The sequence below is a fragment of the Bubalus kerabau genome, chromosome 10, assembly GCF_029407905.1.
Source record: "Bubalus kerabau isolate K-KA32 ecotype Philippines breed swamp buffalo chromosome 10, PCC_UOA_SB_1v2, whole genome shotgun sequence".
NCBI lineage: Eukaryota > Metazoa > Chordata > Mammalia > Artiodactyla > Bovidae > Bubalus > Bubalus kerabau.
The window spans coordinates 92,160,176-92,181,373 of record NC_073633.1 but is presented as its reverse complement, the minus strand read 5'-3'; the positions used below and the strand labels follow the sequence as shown (position 1 = coordinate 92,181,373).

At 38.0% G+C, this 21,198-nt stretch overlaps 1 protein-coding gene across 5 annotated transcripts in view; it reads right to left on the bottom strand.

Moving 5' to 3' along the window:
- The window catches only part of TTLL5 (tubulin tyrosine ligase like 5), a 316,639-nt gene that overhangs the window by 221,161 nt on the left and 74,280 nt on the right, over nt 1-21,198 (bottom strand). For all 5 annotated transcript variants that reach the window (XM_055538712.1, XM_055538711.1, XM_055538708.1 and 2 more), the window contains 3 exons: nt 15,839-15,952; nt 15,493-15,584; nt 968-1,030 (listed from right to left, as the gene is read on the bottom strand). In XM_055538712.1, coding sequence (XP_055394687.1) covers nt 968-1,030; nt 15,493-15,584; nt 15,839-15,952 — 269 coding nt within the window. The remainder of the gene's footprint in view (nt 1-967; nt 1,031-15,492; nt 15,585-15,838; nt 15,953-21,198) is intronic.

Genomic DNA, 21,198 nt, shown 5'->3' with positions numbered 1-21,198 from the left:
ATTCATCCACTGCAAAAGCAAAATACTGAAAAGTAACACATCAGAACAAATCTTAGTATAGTGTCTGAACTGGAACAATAAAGAAGGCTTGTAAAAATTTCCAGGGAGGAGGTAGCAGGTAGGGAACTGGGACCAGGTTATATATAAAGAACTGAGTTTCTACATAGTCCAAGTACATCTCAAGATCTCTTTCACTGGAAGCTACATAGTGTAATTACTTAATCAATGGTAATAACCACAAATTTACAGAGAGAAACTGGAAATCCTATGCAGTTTCTGATGATGGATAATGAAATCACAAGAAGTGGCTGAAATCAGGATATCTCTTTTTAAGAATCCCACGTAAAAAGCACACATACCTTGAAAATAATACAGACTTCTTTAAATACCTAAGGTTCCTTGTTGGTCAATTACTGAACTGTACTGCAATGCAGTTATGTCTCGGGGGCAACAGAAGTATGTGGGACTAAGGAGTCCCTGACTGCTGTGCTATTTGAATTCCGGCGTCTGTTTCCCATCATTTCTGCCCTATTTCCCCTTGTATTGAGGTTATCAGTTGTCATTTCTTACAACTCTCACAGTATTTATTTTGTGAATTACCTCTCCTGTAGCTTTTCTAATCTGATCCTTTTAGTCTCGTCTAGTCTAGAAAGACAGATAATCATGTCTGTGATAAGCGTGTCTAAAGCAAAAAGGCACTGAGAAAGGGCCTTCCTTTAAGGAGGAAAAATTTTAGGATATGTGTTAAGGTCTTTACGGTTTAATCTGTAGCGTCTACAAATATTACAAAGTGCTGAGAGTTAATGAGTTCTAAAAAAAATGAGGTTTTATGTTGTGTTTTCCATAAAGCTCTTTCTATCAAATATTCCTGAAGAGTTTCATAAAACCTCTTTTCTTCATTTGCATTTACTTTCTGTTAATTTTATGATCTAGTCCTACTGAATTTATAAGATTAGCAAATCTCCACCTGTCTTGAAAGAGACGTGTCGCCAGCATATAGTTCATGGAGGTCTTGTGTTCAAGGTAGGACCTAAAAGACAAAGAGAGGAACTGGTTATTTCTGAAAGCTTAGCTGAAGAGGAAAAATATAGAAACAAAACACAAATCAAGCACAAAAGTGACAGGTTTTCTAAAAATATATATATAGTCTCTAACGTGACAAAGGAGGAGATATTTGCTCAAATTAAAATGATAAAAAAACTAGAATAGCAGAAAATACAATAAAAGAAAATAGATGACAATAATAAGAAAATAAAAAGGAAGGCAGGATTTCTTGGATTAATAAAAGCTTGTATACTAAATTCAGAAAATAAAACTGGAAAACAAAAATGAAACCACCACCACAAATCACAGATAGCTAGAAAAGAGGTCAAATGAAGCTGGGAATGGAAGATGCATAAAGGGCATGAAAACACTGACAGATTGTTTCAATCATCTTATTTCTCCAGAGGCTTCAGTGGCTCCGTGATGCCAACTGCAAGAGGCATACACTTTCTCTTTCAAGATTTCAAAACCTGGGTCATCTGTACCATCCGTTCATTCACCCTTTGTCCTCACAGTTCCCCAACAGGGGTCCTAAAGTCCAGACAAGTCTCCTATGACGCTCTCATACCACACCTCCCACTGACATTTTTGCCTCTGTCTGGACACCTTCTCCTCACACCCTCTTTACTTATCCATAATCCACCCTTCAAGAAGCAGCTCAAGTCCACTGTGCTGCATGAAGCCTTCCCTGAGACTGCTGCAAGTCTACAAAGGTTCCCTTGTTCTGGCCTTCCTCCTTCGCCTTCACTGCACGCCAGAGGGACCTGTCATACGCTGTCTTGTAGAATAACTTTCTCTTCTTGGAAAGCAGCATGATGCAGCAGGGAAAAGTAGGATCTGGAGTCAAAACACCTGAATCAAGTCCCACTGTGTGATCGTGGACAAGTCACATTACTTTCCTGAGCCTTATTTTCCTTATCATTAAAATGGGAATAACAATGATGTGTATATGTGAGTGAGTGTTAGTCACTCAGTCATGTCTGAATCTTTAAGACCCCATGGACTGTAGCCCGCTAGGCTCTTCTGTCCATGGTGTTCTCCAGACAAGAGTACTGGAGAGGGTTGCCATTTCCTTCTCCAGGGGATCTTCCTGACCCAGGGATTGAACCTGGGTCTCCTGCACTGCAGGCAGTTTCTTTACCATCTGAGCCACCAGGAAGATGTGTATAAAGTACATTATAATTACAAGGAGCAATACAAATATGAGCTATTTCTATTACATGTATAAATAAATTCTCTCTAATCATACTGCTAACTCTCAAAGGACAGAGATCCCAACTAACACGTGTTTCACACTCAAAGCACCAAGCATACTGCTAAATACTTGTTGATATTCAATAAACATACATTAATAAAAAAGGAATATTTGTTAGCAGACAAGTGCATCTTTTCCACGCTGCATGAAGGTAACTCAATTAGTTTAAAATTCTTAGTGCTCTCTTTCACTTTTCTCAGGAAACAGTTGAGCATTACCTTCTTTTTTTAGCATTATCTTTTAAAGTTGAACATTCACTTATCTTATTGCTCTAGATACATTCCATTCCTAGATATATACCCAGGAAACACACATTATAATATTTAGAGCACAGCTGTCTTTAACAGCAAAAAGACCAGGAAGTTGTCAAATACCATCAAAAAGAGAATGGGAAATTTAACAGCGATATAAAGTCATAGAAGAATATAATAAAGCACTGAAAAACAATGAATGAATTAAAAAGCTACATGTAACAAAATAAACCTTAATAATATAATATTGAATGAAAAAAGGAAGAATACATAAAGCATGCCATTTTTAAAAGAAAAAGTTCAAAAGCAATACAAACTAAACAACAGAATTCTGTTTCTACATATAAGATGATAACTGCTGTAAGACTTGCTCTTTCACCATAAACAGCTAGAAAAGTGCATAAAATATATGAAACAGCTGTTTGCACACATGAAACAATAGGCAGTTCAGGACTGTGATACCTGAAAAGGGAGATAAATGAAGGGAGCCCCTGACTGTTCCACCTTCCTACCAGAGGCAATTTCAGACAATGCAGAAAGAGAAGGAATTCAAGGAAAATCCAAGAGTCTCTGTGTTCACAAGACAGAGATCATAGTTCTAGAAGTGCTAGAATTTTCAGAGCAATGTCCTGGAAAGGAAGAAGCTATACATAAGAAGAAATCAAAACAAACAAAAAAATCATCACAAAGGACCCTTTGAATCTTTGGATGAATTCAGATCTACTCAGGCACAAGGTGAAAAAGTGCACAGGCTGTGCAAGGAGCAACTGTCAGAGTAAAGAAATTAAGGAGAAAGTGTAAGCTGAATACTTTGCACATACAAGGCTGCCAATTGATCTGAGTTCCCACCAGCCAGAATGGAGAGATCTCACTGAACATGGGAGTCATTTAACAGACACCCGCAAAGAGTCTTCAGTAGTGGAATTATCCTAGACCTAGACAAAAAGCTATTCTAAACAAACCATAAAAACACTTTTAAATGAGCCTGAAAAAGATTAAGCTGATCTACAAGTAACTTAAGTGTCTAGCCTAAAAAGAACTTTCAACAGGCTTTAAAGAAGCAATAAAATCCAAACACAACCATACAACATTTATAATGTGCAATTACAACATTCCCTTTTAAAAGAATCACTGTACATCTGCAGAAACAGAAAAAATACAACTCATTGACAAAAGGAAAATCAGTCAATAGAAACAGACTCAGAAATGACAGAGATAATAGAACAAGATTTTAAAACAGTTATTATAAACATAATACATGCACATGAGTCTAAAGGAAATCATAAAAATAATTTTTCAAAAGAGAAAAAGAAGATATAAAGAGAAACAGATGGTAGTCCTAAAGGTAAAAATAAAATACGTGAAATGAACATTTCATTGATTAGAATTAATAGAAGATTTAACACTGCAGATGATTTAATTCCTTCAAAGATGAATAAAATGAGAACCAGAGAAAGAAAACCATCCAAAATGAAGAAAGAAAAAGAATATAAAAAAATGAATGGAGCTATGTAACCATAGTACTGAAAGGAGAGGAGGGAAATGGAAAAAGCAAATAAACAAACAAAAAATTTGAGGAAATAACTGCCAAAAGTTTTCCAAATTTGAGGAAAACTATATATAACTCCATAGACCAAGAAACTCAATGAATCTGAAGCAGAAGAAACATGAAGAAAATGACACCAAAGCATATATCATAATCACATTGTTGAGAATCAGTTATCAAGAAATAATCTAAAAAGCAGGCTGAGAAAAAGAGCCACATTATGCACCAAAGAACAAAGGAAAAAATTACTGCGTGCTTCTAATCAGAAAAGCCAAAAGCCAACAGAACAATACTTTTGAAGTATCAGGGGATAAGTGCCAGCCCAGAACTCTAAAACCAATGAAAAAAATCTTTCAAAATTGAAAATATAAGATAGACTTACAGATAAACAACACTTGAGAGAATTGATTGCACTAAAATAAATCCTAAAAGTTCTTCAGATGGAAGAAAATGATGTCAGATAAAAATATGATCAACATAAAAGAAAGAAGAGCAATGGAAATGATAGTAAATGCATAATTATGAGACTTTCCCTCCTATTTAAATTTCCTTAAACTGTTCAAAGCAAAAATAACCAAAGCACTACGGTATTTAAAACTTAAATAGAAATAAAATGCATGACAACAACAGCCCAAAGGACAGGAGGGAAGAATGGAGGTATACAGGTTGTAAAATTCCTAAATTATACATGAAATAGTGTAACATTATTTCAAGGTGCCCTATGATAAGTAAAAGATGTATATTGTCACCCTAGAGCAACCACACTTTTAAAAAGCACAACAAAGAAGCAGGAGGAATGAATTAATCCAAAAAAGACAGGAGAAAAAAAAAGGGAATAAAGAACACATTAGACAAAAAGAAAACAGAAAGTAATGTGGCACATTAAATCCAATCACATCACCATGCTGTACATTAGATTCCCAGAGTCTATTCATCTTAAACCTGATTTGTACCCTTTGATCAACACCTCCTATTTCCCCATACCAGTCCATGGCAACTATCAGTCTACTCTTTGTTTCTATCAGTTCTACTTTTTTTTTTTCAATCAAGATTCCACATATGAGTGAGATTATACAATATTTGCTGTTCTGGTTTATTTCAGCTAGCATTATCCCTTAAGGTTCATCCAGGTTGCCACAATGGCAGGACTTCCTTTTTTTGACAGTAATCTACTTTAACTATAAAGATGCAGAGAGATTAAAAGTAACACAATAAAAAAAAAGATACGGCATGCAAACACTAGTCGTAAGAAAGTTGGAATGGGTAAGGGTGAGGGGAGGAGAAACTGGTGAAGACAGTCAAAAGGTACAAGTTTCCAGTTACAAGATAAGGAAGTACTAGGGTTATAATGTACAACATGTAAAAAAGAATTAATACTTCTATATGCTATAGATAAAAATTTTTAAGAGACTAAATCTTAAGAGTTCTTTAGTTTTAGTTCTTCTCTGTTTAACTTTGTGTCTCTATGAGCTGATGGATGTTCACTAAACTTACTGTGATAATCATTCCATGACGTAAGTCAAATCATTATACTACACAACTTAAAAAAAAAAGAAAGCTAAAGCAAGTATATTAAGCAGACAAACAGACTTGTGGACAAACAGCATTATCAAAGATAAACAGGGACATTTCATGGCAGTAAATAAGTCAATTTATGAAGAAGACATAACCAGTCTATTGCAGAGGGACCTAATGACAGAGTTCCAAAATCCACGAGAAGAAAAACTGACAAAACCAAAAGGAGAAACTGCCAAGGTCTCAATTACAATGGGAGATTTCAACATACACTCTTGATGACTGATAAAATTAGTAAAATAGAGAACATCTGAACTGTCCAATACTTTGACCTAACAGACATTTATAGAACACTCCACCCAACAATAAATAGCAGGATGTATATTCTTTTCAATGTACATGTTACGTTTGCTGCTGCTGCTGCTGCTAAGTTGCTTCAGTTGTGTCCGACTCTAGGACAAGTCATATCCTGAACCATAAAACAAGTCTCAGTACATTTTAAAAGATTCAGCTTACACAAAGTACATTTTCTGAGTACAAAAGAAGTAAACTGGAAATCATTAACAGAAAAATCTCTAGAAAAAAATCCAAATATCTGAAAACTAAATAACGCATTTCTAAATAGTCCATAGGCCAAAGACAGAATAAAAACAAAAAATACAACAATCAAAATATATGGAACTCTGCAAAAACAGTACTTGGTAGGAAATTTATAGCGCTTAAACACATACAGAAAAGAAGAAAGGTCTCAAATCAATGACATCAGCTTCTATCTAGAGAAACTAGGGGGGAAAAAAAGCAAATGAAGTCCCCTAGTAAGTTAAAGAAAGGTAACAATATTAGAAGGAAGTCAATGTATAAGAAATAGAAAACAATGAAACTAAAAACTGGGTCTCTTAGAAGATCAATGAAATTGATAAACCTCTAGCCAGACTGAATATGATAACAAGAGAGAAGAATTAAATTACCAATATCAGAAATGAGAGAAGTAACATCACTGCAGATTCTACCAATATTAAAAGGATAGGTGAATATTAGGAATAATTTTGTGCTTACAAACACAACATATATGAAATGGACAAATCCTTGAAAAGATACCAACTACCAAAGGTCATTCAACTACAAAGAGCTAATCTGAATAGCCCTGCATGTGTTAAAGAAACTGAAATTGAACTTCTGGTCCGGATAGTTCACTAGTGAATTCTACCAAACATTCAAGAAATTAAAAAATACCAATTCTCCATAAATTCTTCCAGAAAATTGAAGAGATGAGAACACTACCCAACTTATTCTATGAGGCCAGCATTATCCTCATACTGAAACCAAATATATTATAATAAAACCACAGATCAGTATCTCTTATGAACAGAGATGTAAAAATCTCATTTTAGTAAATCAAATTCAATAGTCTTTAAAAGGATACATGTCAGACCAAATGGAATTTATTTCAGGAAAGCAATGTTGAGTTTAACATTAAAAAATGGATGTAATTCACTATATTAAAAAAACAAAACAGAAAAAACATATTATTATGTCAAGAGATGCAGAAAAAGTAATTGGCAAAATCTAACATCCATTTCAGTGTGTCTGCCACAGCCTTGTCTAACTCAATGAAACTAAGCCATGCCTGTGGGGCAACCCAAGATGGGCGGGTCATGGTGGAGAGATCTGACAGAATGTGGTCCACTGGAGAAGGGAATGGCAGACCACTTCAGTATTCTTGCCTTGAGAACCCCATGAACAGTATGAAAAGGCAAAATGATAGGATACTGAAAGAGAAACTCCCCAGGTCAGTAGGTGCCCAATATGCTACTGGAGATCAGTGGAGAAATAACTCCAGAAAGAATGAAGGGATGGAGCCAAAGCAAAAACAATACCCAGCTTTGGATGTGACTGGTGATAGAAGCAAGGTCCGATGCTGTAAAGAGCAATATTGCATAGGAACCTGGAATGTTAGGTCCATGAATCAAGGCAAATTGGAAGTGGTCAAACAAGGGATGGCAAGAGTGAATGTCGACATTCTAGGAATCAGCGAACTCAAATGGACTGGAATGGGTGAATTTAACTCAGATGACCATTATATCTACTACTGCGGGCAGGAATCCCTCAGAAGAAATGGAGTAGCCATCATGGTCAACAACAGAGTCCAAAATGCAGTACTTGGATGCAATCTCAAAAATGAAAGAATGATCTCTGTTCATTTCCAAGGCAAACCATTCAATATCAAAGTAATCCAAGTCTATGCCCCAACCAGTAACGCTGAAGAAGCTGAAGTTGAACAGTTCTATGAAGACCTACAAGACCTTTTAGAACGAACACCCAAAAAAGATGTCCTTTTCATTACAGGGGACTGGAATGCAAAAGTAGGAAGTCAAGAAACCCCTGGAGTAACAGGCAAATTTGGCCTTGGAATACTCAATGAAGCAGGGCAAAGACTAATAGAGTTTTGCCAAGAAAATGCACTGGTCATAAAAAACACCCTCTTCCAACAACACAAGAGAAGACTCTATACATGGACATCACCAGATGGTCAACACTGAAATCAGATTGATTATGTTCTTTGCAGCCAAAGATGGAGAAGCTCTACACAGTCAGCAAAAACAAGACCAGGAGCTGACTGTGGCTCAGATCATGAACTCCTTATTGCCAAATTCAGACTGAAACTGAAGAAAGTAGGGAAAACCACTAGACCATTCAGGTATGACCTAAATCAAATCCCTTATGATTATACAGTGGAAGTGAGAAATAGATTTAAGGGCCTAGATGTGATAGATAGAGTGCCTGATGAACTACGGAATGAGGTTCGTGACATTGTACAGGAGACAGGGATCAAGACCATCCCCATGGAAAAGAAATGCAAAAAAGCAAAATGGCTGTCTGGGGAGGCCTTACAAATAGCTGTGAAAAGAAGAGAAGCGAAAAGCAAAGGAGAAAAGGAAAGACATAAGCATCTGAATGCAGAGTTCCAAAGAATGGCAAGAAGAGATAAGAAAGCCTTCCTCAGCGATCAATGCAAAGAAATAGAGGAAAACAACAGAATGGGAAAGACTAGAGATCTCTTCAAGAAAATTAGAGATACCAAGGGAACATTTCATGCAAAGATGGGCTTGATAAAGGACAGAAATGGCATGGACCTAACAGAAGCAGAAGATATTAAGAAGAGGTGGCAAGAATACACAGAAGAACTGTACAAAAAAGATCTTCACGACCCAGATAATCACGATGGTGTGATCACTGACCTAGAGCCAGACATCCTGGAATGTGAAGTCAAGTGGGCCTTAGAAAGCATCACTATGAACAAAGCTAGTGGAGGTGATAGAATTCCAGTTGAGCTATTTCAAATCCTGAAAGATGATGCTGTGAAAGTGCTGCACTCAATATACCAAATTTGGGAAACTCAGCAGTGGCCACAGGACTGGAAAAGGTCAGTTTTCATTCCAATCCCAAAGAAAGGCAATGCCAAAGAATGCTCAAACTACCGCACAATTGTATTCATCTCACACACTAGTAAAGTAATGCTCAAAATTCTCCAAGCCAGGCTTCAGCAATATGTGAACTGTGAACTTCCTGATGTTCAAGCTGGTTTTAGAAAAGGCAGAGGAACCAGAGATCAAATTGCCAACATCTGCTGGATCATGGAAAAAGCAAGAGAGTTCCAGAAAAACATCTATTTCTGCTTTACTGACTATGCCAAAGCCTTTGACTGTGTGGATCACAATAAACTGTGGAAAATTCTGAAAGAGATGGGAATACCAGACCACCTGATCTGCCTCTTGAGAAATTTGTATGCAGGTCAGGAAGCAACAGTTAGAACTGGACATGTAACAACTGACTGGTTCCAAACAGGAAAAGGAGTACGTCAAGGCTGTGTATTGTCACCCTGCTTATTTAACTTATATGCAGAGTACATCATGAGAAATGCTGGACTGGAAGAAACACAAGCTGGAATCAAGATTGCCGGGAGAAATATCAAGAACCTCAGATATGCAGATGACACCACCCTTATGGCAGAAAGTGAAGAGGAACTCAAAAGCCTCTTGATGAAAGTGAAAGTGGAGAGTGAAAAAGTTGGCTTAAAGCTCAACATTCAGAAAACAAAGATCATGGCATCCGGTCCCATCACTTCATGGGAAATAGATGGGGAAACAGTGGAAACAGCGTCAGACTTTATTTTTTTGGGCTCCAAAATCACTGCAGATGGTGACTGCAGCCATGAAATTAAAAGACGCTTACTCCTTGGAAGGAAAATCATGACCAACCTAGATAGCATATTCAGAAGCAGAGACATTACTTTGCCAACAAAGGTCCGTCTAGTCAAGGCTATGGTTTTTCCTGTGGTCATGTATGGATGTGAGAGTTGGACTGTGAAGAAAGCTGAGCGCTGAAGAATTGATGCCTTTGAACTGTGGTGTTGGAGAAGACTCTTGAGAGTCCCTTGGACTGCAAGGAGATCCAACCAGTCCATTCTGAAGGAGATCAGCCCTGGGATTTCTTTGGAGGGAATGATGCTAAAGCTGAAACTCCAGTACTTTGGCCACCTCATGAGAAGAGTTGACTCATTGGAAAAGACTCTGATGCTGGGAGGGATTGGGGGCAGGAGGAGAAGGGGACAACAAAGGATGAGATGGCTGAATGGCATCACTGACTCGATGGACGTGAGTCTGAGTGAACTCCGGGAGTTGGTGATGGACAGGGAGGCCTGGCGTGCTGCGATTCATTGGGTCGCAAAGAGTCGGACACAACTGAGCAACTGAACTGAACTGAACACCCATTTCTGATAAAAACTCTTAGCAAAAGAGAAATAGAAGGGAACTCCTTCAATCTGATGAAGCACATCTACGAAAAACCTAACACTAACATCATACTTACCCACTCCGGTGTTCTTGCCTGGAGAATCCCAGGGACGGGGGAGCCTGGTGGGCTGCCCATCTATGGGGTCGCACAGAGTCGGACACGACTGAAGCGACTTAGCAGCAGCAACTGCAGCAGCAACATCATACTTAATAATGAAAGGCTGAATGCTTGCCCTAAGAATGAAAACCAGACTGGGATGTCTGCTCTCACTGGTCCTGCTCAACACTGTGCTGGAGGTTCTTACCAATGTAATCAAGCAAGAATAAAGCAATAAAACATATCCAGATTGGAAAGAAAGAAAACTGTCTTTATTCACAGACAATATTTTCAACTAGGTAGGAGATCCTATGGAATCTCCAAAAACCTTCAATAACTGACAAGTGAGTTTAGCAAGATTGTGTGCGTGCAAGCTAAGTTGCTTCACTTGTGTCCGACTCTGTGCAATGGACTATGGGCTGTAGCCTATGGACTGTAGCCCACCAGGCTCCTCTGTCCAGGGGATTCTCCAGGCAAGAATACTGGAGTGGGTTACCATTGCCCTTCTCCAGGGGAGCTTTCCGAACCAGGGATCAAACCCTCATCTCTCACATCTCCTACACTGACAGGCAGGTCCTTTACCACTAGTGCCACCTGGAAAGCCCCGGGTAGTGCAAGATTACAGGACACACGTGAAAGTGAAAGTCATTTGGCCGTGTCCAACTCTTTGCGATTCCACGGACTACACAGTCCATGGAATTCTCCAGGCCAGAATACTGGAGTGGGTAGCTTTTCCATTCTCCAGGGGATCTTCCCAACCAAGGGATCGAACCCAGGTCTCCCACATTGCAGGTGGATTCTTTACCAGCTGAGCCACAAGGGAGGCTCAAGAATACTGGAGTGGGTAGACTATCCCTTTTCCTGCGGATCTTACAGACCCAGGAATCGAACCAGGGTCTCCTGCATTGCAGGCAGATTCTTTACCAGCTGAGCTATCAGGGATGCCCCAGTCAATATGGAAAAGTCAACTATATTCCTATGTACTAACAACAAACTATCAGACATTGAAATTAAAAAAACAAAATCAGTTATACTCGAATCAAAACATATTAAATACTTAGGAATAGATCTGACAAAAAAAATGTGAAAGATCTGTACACTGAACACCACAAAACACTGCTGAGAAAAATTAAAGATGACCTAAATAAATGGACAAATATACCTTGTTCATGGGCTGGAAGACTCAATATTGTTAAGATGTCAATTCTCTTCAAACTGATCTAGAGAGCCAATACAATCCCAATCAAAATCCCAAGGAGGCTTTTTCGTAGAAACTGACAAACTAATTCTAAAATCCAAATGGAAGTGCAAATGACCTAGAATAGCCAAAACAACCTGGAAAAAGAGCAAAGTTAGAACAAGATTTTTTATAAAGCTACAGTAATCAAGACAGTGTGGTACTGTATTGGCACAAAGACAAAAAGATTAGTGGAATAGAATAAACAGTGGTTTTCCACAAAAGTGAAAAGATGGTTCAATGGACAAAAGGTAGTCTTTTCAAAAAGTGGTGCAAAAACTATTGGATATCCATCTGGAAGAAGAAAGAACTATGATCCATATATATACATGGTACATAATTTTTGTACCATATACAAAAATTAACTCAAAATGGAACAGACTTAAATGTAAAACTTAAAACTATATCTAAAAGAAAACTTGAGATAGGCAAAAATTTCTTAGATGCCAAAGCACAGTAATTAAAACAAAAAAATTGGACTTAAAAATCTCTGCTCCTCAAAAGCTACTATTTAAAGGATGAGAAGACAAGCAACATATCGGGGGTGGGGGGCAGGGGAGGTGGAGGGAGGGGTGGTGGAAATCTTCTCAATGCACACATCTGATAAAGGAATCATATCCAAAAAAAAAGAACTCTCATAGCTCAATTATAAGAAAACAAACTCATTTTAAAAATGGGCAAAATATCTAGTCATCAAATGGCAAATAAGTACATGAAGACATGCTCAACATCACTAATCATTAGGAAAATGCATGTGAAACCATGAGATATCACTACACCTCTCTTAGAGGAGCTAAAATTAAACTGGCCATACAAACTGGTGATGAGGATGTGGAGAGAGTGAAGCTCTCATACATTTATGATAGGAATGCAAAATGGTAAAACCACATGGCAGTTTCTTAAAAAGTGAAACATATACAATGATATGATCCAGTCATTCCACAAGTAGGCATTTACCTAAGAGAAATGAAAGCACATGTTTATATAAAAATTTCTATACAGATGCTCACAGAGCCTTTCTTTACAATAACCAAAAAACTAGGAGGAACCTAAATGTTAATCCACAGAGGAGAGGATAAACAAATTCTGATATATGTCTGTTAACAAAATGCCACTCGACAATAAAAGGAGATCAAACCACTGATACATGCTATAACATGTATGAATCAAAAAATAATCTTGCCAGATAAAAAGAAAGATCAGCAAGTAAGAGGCCAACCAACAGAATTCCATATATGAAATCCTAGGAAAAGAACATATCTCTTTATTGACAGAAAGCAGATCAGTAGCTACCTGGGACAGGTAGGGCAGGGAAAGGAGGAACAGGAGAGAGGAATCACCAAGGGGGACAAAGAGACAGTTGGGAGTGATGTACATGTTCACTGTGTTGACTGCGGTGGGTAGTTTCAGGGATTTATACATATCTTACTTTATGAAATAGTACACTTTGAATATGCGAATCTTATTGTATATCAATTATAACTCAACAAAGCTGTTAAAAATAACATGTACATGAAATACTAAGCAGTAAGTTTAATGTGTTCAAGATTTACACTGAAAACCATAAAACACTGCTAAGAGAAAGAAAGCAAAGAGGTCCTAAACAAATAGGGAAATGAGATATATCATGTTTATGGATTTGGAAAATTCAATAACTGTTAAAATATCCACTTTCCCAATATTAATCTATATGTTCAAGGTAATGCCAACCAAAAGTCAGCATAGAAACTGACAAAAAAAATTCTAAACTTCCTTTGGAAATACAAAGGACACAAAAGAGTCACAATACTTGTGAAAAAGAACAAAGTTGGAAGACTTACACTACCTAATTTCAAGACTTAGTATAAAGCTACAGATATTAAGACAAACACATAGATCAGTGAAACTGAATAAAGTCTAGAAATAGATACATATATATTTCAGTTAATTTTCAACAAAGATGCCAAGTTAAATTCAATAAGGTAATTTCAAAAAATGGTGCTGGAACAAATGGACATCCATATGGAAGGAATTTCAACCCTTATGTCACACCATACACTAAAATTGAATCAATACATATCATAGACCTAAATATAAAAGCCAAAATTATAAAACTTCTAGAAAAAAACAAAAGAGAAAAGGCTTTGTGAACTTGGGGTTGGTAAAGCCTTAGAAAACACAAAATGCAAAAATCTTAAAAAAGAATTAGTTAATTGGATTTCATTAACATGTAAAACTTCTGTATTTTGAAAGCCACTGTTATAAACAAAAAGGCTAGCCACAGACTTGGAGAAAATATTCACAATGTAAATATCTGGGAAAGGACTTATATTAAGAGTCCTCTATAACATAGAAATAAAAAAATAAAAATCTTAAAATTTAAAATGAAAAAAGAAAGATACAAAAATGGCCAATAGCACATGAAGGCTCAATATCATTGTTCATCAGACAAAAACAAATTAAAACTACAAATAAACACTACACACACACACACACACAAACACACACACACTAGAATGAGTAAAATTAAAAAAGCTTGACATTTTACCAGCTGCTAGCAAGGACAGGAAGTCAGTGGAACTCCCATGCTGCTGCTGCTGCTAAGTCGCATCAGTCGTGTCCGACTCTGTGCGACCCCATGGACGGCAGCCCACCAGGCTCCCCCATCCCTGGGATTCTCCAGGCAAGAACACTGGAGTGGGTTGCCATTTCCTTTTCCAATCTGTGAAAGTGAAGTCGCTCAGTTGTGTCCAACTCTTCGCGACCCCATGGACTGCAGCCTACCAGGCTCCTCCGTCCACGGGATGTTCCGGGCAAGAGTACTGGAGTGGGTCGCCAGTGCATCACTGGTAAATGTAAAATGGTTCTTTCTCTTATCCCTTATCATATGACCCACCTACTCCACCCCTAGGTATTTATTCAAGAAACACAAAATCATATATCCACACAGAGACTTGTGCATGAATGTTCGTAACAGCAGCTTTCTTCACAACAGCCCCAAACTGGACACAATCCAAATGTTCCACAAAGGTGAGGAGATAAACAAACTGTGCTATATTCATACAATGAAACGGTATGTAATAATGATAAGGAATGAACTACCACTGTTTCACACAACATGGACAATTCTCAAAGTTATGCCAAACAAAAGAATGCAGACATTGAAAAATATATACTGTATGATTCTATTTGTATAAAATTCTAGAAAAACTATAGTGCTATAAAAAGCAAATCAGTAGCTATTGGAGGCTCAGGGTAATGAGGCACTGACTGTAAAGGGCCATGAGAGGCCATCTGGAGGTAACGTAATGTTCTATATCTTGATTGTGGTGATTAAATTGATAGCTATATTTGTCAAAATTCATCACCAAACTTAAAATAAAATGGATGCATTTTATGGCATGAAAACTTGATCTCAACAATGATTAAAAATAAACAGTATATTGTCTACATACACTTAACAGAAGGTAAAAAAAATTTTTTTCAAATCAAGGTAATAATAACCACAAAATTTAGGACAGTATCTAACTCTGGGCTAGAGGGCTAGTAAGGAAGGAAGCAGGGAACTAGCAAAAAGGGAGGAATGATGCACAAGTAGATTAAATTATCATTAAAGCTTTAGTTCTCTGGTGGACTAATATTCATTATTGTTACAAATAATTAAGATAAGAAAAGCACCAAGTAGAGAGCACTGATGATACTATGTCACAATTAATTCAATTCTCTGGACCTGAGGTACAGATTTAAAAAAAAAAAAAAAAGGTAGTCACCTCACCCATATATTTCCCATGTCTCTGATGTGGGGAATATGCGAATAAATCCACCTCTCCGATCATTCTCTTCCTTCACCCTCCGTAAAACTTTGATCTACATGGAGGAAGAGAAAATAAAATGAGCACCTATTTTGATAAATGTAATCCATGTGGTTACAGGACAGAGTTATGACCCGAGAATATGCAAGAAGCATGAAGGAAGAAATTAATTCCCTTTAAGATGCTGTTTTTGAGAGGCTATATCTCCCATGTTCAGTGTAAGACAGGACTGTCATGAATATTATGAATCACTATTTTTCACTGAACCCTATGTTAACCCACACAGGCCTGAGATGGAGTCATCTTTACCTCCTCCATTGACAGACCAAGCACAGAGCCACCTAACTTCCCCGGCACCTTCTCCCGTGCTGAGCCCACAAGGTTTTTCATTTCCGCATCACTGGCGGAGAGTGGACGGGAACGCTAGGGAGGAGAAAAAAGAAAAACAAAACGTATTGCCATCGTCTTTCTTCACTTCCCTCTAGTCAGTCCCTCAATACCATTATGTTTCATAATATGTATAAGCTCAAATCCAAAGCCCACTTTCTGTAATAGATCTCTTAGCCTGAAATCCTGGCAAACAGATGAAAGCTAGTAAATTCAAAGAAGAGAAAAAAAGGACAGAACGAAAACACTACGGGTTGAAACAGACACACAAAAAAGAAAGATACTCACATGGCTTCCTAAGCTAGTACTTACTCCTAATCTTCGTTTTGACATAAATCTAACAGTTTGAAAGATATGGGGGAAAAAATCTGAAAATAACTTCAATGTAAGGTTAGAAAGGCAATGCCAAAGAATGCTCAAACTACCGCACAACTGCACTCATCTCACACGCTAGTAAAGTAATGCTCAAAATTCTCCAAGCCAGGCTTCAGCAATACGTGAACCATGAACTTCCTGATGTTCAAGCTGGTTTTAGGAAAGGCAGAGGAACCAGAGATCAACTTGCCAACATCTGCTGGATCATGGAAAAAGCAAGAGAGTTCCAGAAAAACATCTATTTCTGCTTTATTGACTATGCTAAAGCCTTTGAGTGTGTGGATCACAATAAACTGTGGAAAATTCTGAAAGAGATGGGAATACCAGACCACCTGACCTGCCTCTTGAGAAACCTATTTGCAGGTCAGGAAGCAACAGTTAGAACTGGACATGGAACAACAGACTGGTTCCAATAGGAAAAGGAGTACGTCAAGGCTGTATATTGTCACCCTGCTTATTTAACTTATATGCAGAGTTATCATGAGAAACACTGGGCTGGAAGAAGCACAAGCTGGAATTAAGATTGCCGGGAGAAATATCAATAGCCTCAGATATGCAGATGACACCACCCTTAGGGCAGAAAGTAAAGAGGAACTAAAAAGCCTCTTGATGAAAGTGAAAGTGGAGAGTGAAAAAGTTGGCTTAAAGTTCAACATTCAGAAAACGAAGATCATGGCATCTGGTCCCATCACTTCATGGGAAATAGATGGGGAAACAGTGGAAACAGTGTCAGACTTTAATTTTGGGGGCTCCAAAAATCACTGCAGATGGTGACTGCAGCCATGAAAGTAAAAGACACTTACTCCTTGGAAGGAAAGTTATGACCAACCTAGACAGCATATTAAAAAGCAGAGACATCACTTTGCCAACAAAAGTCCATCTAGTCAAGGCTATGGTTTTTCCAGTGGTCATGTATGGATGTGAGAATTGGACTGTGAAGAAAGCTGAGTGCCAAAGAATTGATGCTTTTAAACTGTGGTGCTGGAGAAGACTCTTGCAAGTCCCTTGGACTGCAAGGAGATCCAGCCAGTCCGTCCTAAAGGAGACCAGTCCTGGGTGTTCACTGGAAGGACTGATGCTAAAGCTGAAACTCCAATACTTTGGTCACCTCATGTGAAGAGTTGACTCATTGGAAAAGACCCTGATGCTGGGAGGGATTGGGGGGCAGGAGGAGAAGAGGACGACAGAGGATGAGATGGCTAGATGGCATCACTGACTCGATGCACATGTGTTTGGGTAAACTCCGGGAGTTGGTGATGGACAGGAAGGCCTGGCGTGCTGCGATTCATGGGGTCACAAAGAGTTGGACACGACTGAGCGACTGAACTGAACTGAAGATTAGATATGTGTTTATTTCAGGAAGTCACTATATTCTTTTTAACACTCGGGAAGGAGAGCTAGGAAAAGTGATACATAAGACAGAAAAACAATAAGCAATCTGCTATGTCACCGATGACAAAGTTGGACAGTGGGATGTTTCAGAACTTGAGGGGGAAATATTGAGATGAGAGTTATCAGTGATGCAGAAAAGAAATGTGAGCAAGGCTATGACGTGAGAAACACTGTAGCTGCTGGACTTCAAGAGACTTGTATCTAGGATGACTGCCTTGGGTACTCCAAGGAGGCACCCCAGTCGGTCATGCTCCTTATGAGATCCCCAAAGATGATCAGGGTGACTTCAGCTTCTGAATGATGATCAGGAAGGTTGTCGGAGAATGAAAGTTTTAAGTGATTGTGATGTTATGAGAGCAGAGAAATATAAAGGCAACAAAGGAAGGCAGATGTATGAAACGTGAAAATAAACTATTATTTTAAAAAAACTGATAACTTGGCTGATAACTAAATCAGCCAAGTTAAGTCAGCCAAGTGGGAATAAGGAATGAATAATCCAAGAAATGGGGGTGCAATTTGTCTCTCTAAGAGTCCAAGAAGTAACTCTGACCAGACAGAAGAAATCTTACTGTCAGAAACTATTGTTTATTTTCCTCTTTGTGTACATCTATGGAAAGGCTTTTTGACAACTCACTTTTGACATTTTTAGCTACACTCAATGGCAGTGGTTTAGTTGCTAAGTCGTGTCCAACTCACAACCCCACGGACTATATCCTGCCAGGTTCCTTTGTCCGTGGAATTCTCCAGCCAAGAATACTAAAGTGGGCTGCCATTTCCTTTTCCAGGGGATCTTCTTGACTCAGGAATTGAACCCAGGTCTCCCACACAGCAGGCAGATCCTTTACCAACTGAGTTACAAGAGAAGCTCCTCAACAATACTCATTGTTAAACTAAATGTTTGTGTTGCCCCAAAATTCATGCTGAAGCTCTAACCCACACAATGTGATGGTATTTGGAGACATGGCTTTTCGGTGGTAAGTAGGTGAGGACGTGAGAATGAGGCACTGGTCTAATGAGATAAATGCCTTGTAAACAAGAGTCACCAGGGAGCTTGTTCTCTCTCTCTCTGCCTGAATATGCACAAAGAGCACAGTGCAAGATGATGACCATCTACAAGCCAAAAGAAGAGGCCTCAGAGCAAAACCTATCTTGCCAGCACATTGACCTGGAACTTCCCAGCCGTCAGAACTGTGAGAAATAGATTTCTGTGGTTTAAGTCACCTGGTCTATGGTATTTTGTTATGGTAGCATACAGACTAACGTCTACCTGTATATAAATAACCATGATTGGCTTTATCTTTGGATGCAGGGGAGACCAATATATACTAATCTTTAAAACCAGCATGGAGTTATAAAACACAGATTTTCTGATAAGCAAATCCATGAAAGAAAAATCATGAAATCAGCAGATACAAGCAATAGTGAAGGCAGGAACTTTTATCTCGTTAGCTTTTCCTGTGGTATCTTTAGCATCTAGAACACTACTTGGCATGAAGCAGGAGATCAATAAATATTTTTTTAAGAAATAAATAATGTGCTGACGCACAGATCAACCATGGTTAGAATTAAAATTTGCAGAGGATTTTGGAAAAAAAATTCAACTCCCTTCTAATCCCTGGAAATACATTACATAGCACATGTTGGGATTACAGGGCAATTAAGAAAAAAGTTTAAAAATTTAGGAAGGGAATCAATATAATCATTTTCAAAAATCTTTAAAGTGTGAGTTCTTATTTAGCATATAATTTGGAAAAGCCAAAATACTAAATGGGTGTCTTGAGGACGTCTGTCATTTTCACACATTATTTACTGTTTGCTAAAAAGACTTATCTACCTCACATGTCACAACATGACTTTGATCAGAAAGACACTGGCAGTAAAACCTCCAAAGTCAAGTTGCCTTATCACCTCACACTAGTTAAAGATATCTTAAAGTCCTCTGAAATTATGAAAGAAGAGAATGTGAAGTAAGCATTCATTTTAATGATATAAATAAAAATAAAGATTAAGCATTTTAGAATACAAAGAATGCTACTTTAAAATGCTGATTAACTGTATTACAAGGTCACTGATAAAAGTATTTTAAGAAATAGTTATTGCCTATCAGAATAGTTTTAAGGAATCGTCATATTTATATGAACATGGATCAAGTCACTACTGATCAAGTCACTCGTCTGATGAGCACCACCAATTAAAAAAATTTTTTTTTTTGCTTTTTTGTCTTTTTTGTTGTTGTTGTTCAACCTCTTGTCTTTATTAGGGGTTTTTTGCTTGTTTTTTGTTTATTTTTCTTTTTTTATCTTTTTAAACTTTTTTTTTTTTGCTTTCCTAGGACCTAATTTTCATTTCTGTAGAACTGCTTCCTGATAGAGTGATATTGCTGGCTTCCAAAGATTGAGATTATTATGATGCTGCTGCAACCTTCCTCTACTCATCTAAGCCTGCTCCCACAAAGAATGAGCACCTCAAAACATTCCCAGTCATTTTCAGAGTTGTCACCGACCCGCATTCACAATACTCACAGTACACAATCCTAACTCCAGCCACGGCATGCCTGTGTGAATGTTATCTGAGTGGGGTGTGTAGGAATTCAAGCAGGTGCTCCTGGTCGGGGTACTCGGGAGGTTAGACAAAGGAGGGGGTAATGGTGCTTGTTAGATGAATGCTCCAGCTGTTAACTTCCATGAACCAAGGTCTTTATTTTACTGCCACAAATACCACAAGGCTGCAAAGAAAAGTTCAATGCTACTTCAAGAGAAAAAAAATGTGGCTGGAAACTCCTTTAATCTCTTCACCCATTTATCTCAGTGTCAACCATTAAGAAGGCTGAGGGGGGCTTCCCTGGTGGTCCAGTGGCTAATACTTTGTGCTCCCAATGCAGGGGACCTGGGTTCGATCCCTGGTTGGGAAATGTCCCACATGCCGCAATTAAGACCCAGCACAACCAAATAAATATTAAAAACAACAAAAATGAAGAAGAAGAAGGCTGAGAGGGAGAAATGTGAAAAGATGTAGCTCCTGAAATCTAGGTATCTCAGATGCTTCTCTAACATCCACCCAGGTGTCCTATGTCTTTGGAGAAGCCAGTGGAAAATAATCAGATTAGAAAGTCAAAAATATTTTGCCAACCTCATCTTTTCAATAAATTTGAAATTAGAGAGCAATTTTTTAATCTACATAATATCTGTTGTGCTGGTTCATAGAGAAATGTATTTATACAGGAACAGCAAAGCATTACTATTCTAGACCTACAAATACTTATTAACGAAATGAAGCCTTAACAAATGAATTACAGACACAGGTAAGAGAAAAAGGGGAGAAGAAAGGATAATAAAGAAAAAAAGAAAGAAGAAAAATGCTTATGAGTACCAAGGAGATACTTAGAAATTAAAAGCAAAGAAAAAAGAAATAAGGCTGACTTGAAAGGCCATCAGGATTGTCAAAAATAAGAGCAAAATAGTTTAAATGCAAGCCATTCTGTGGTTTTGACTTTGGACACAAAAACTCAGCTTCAT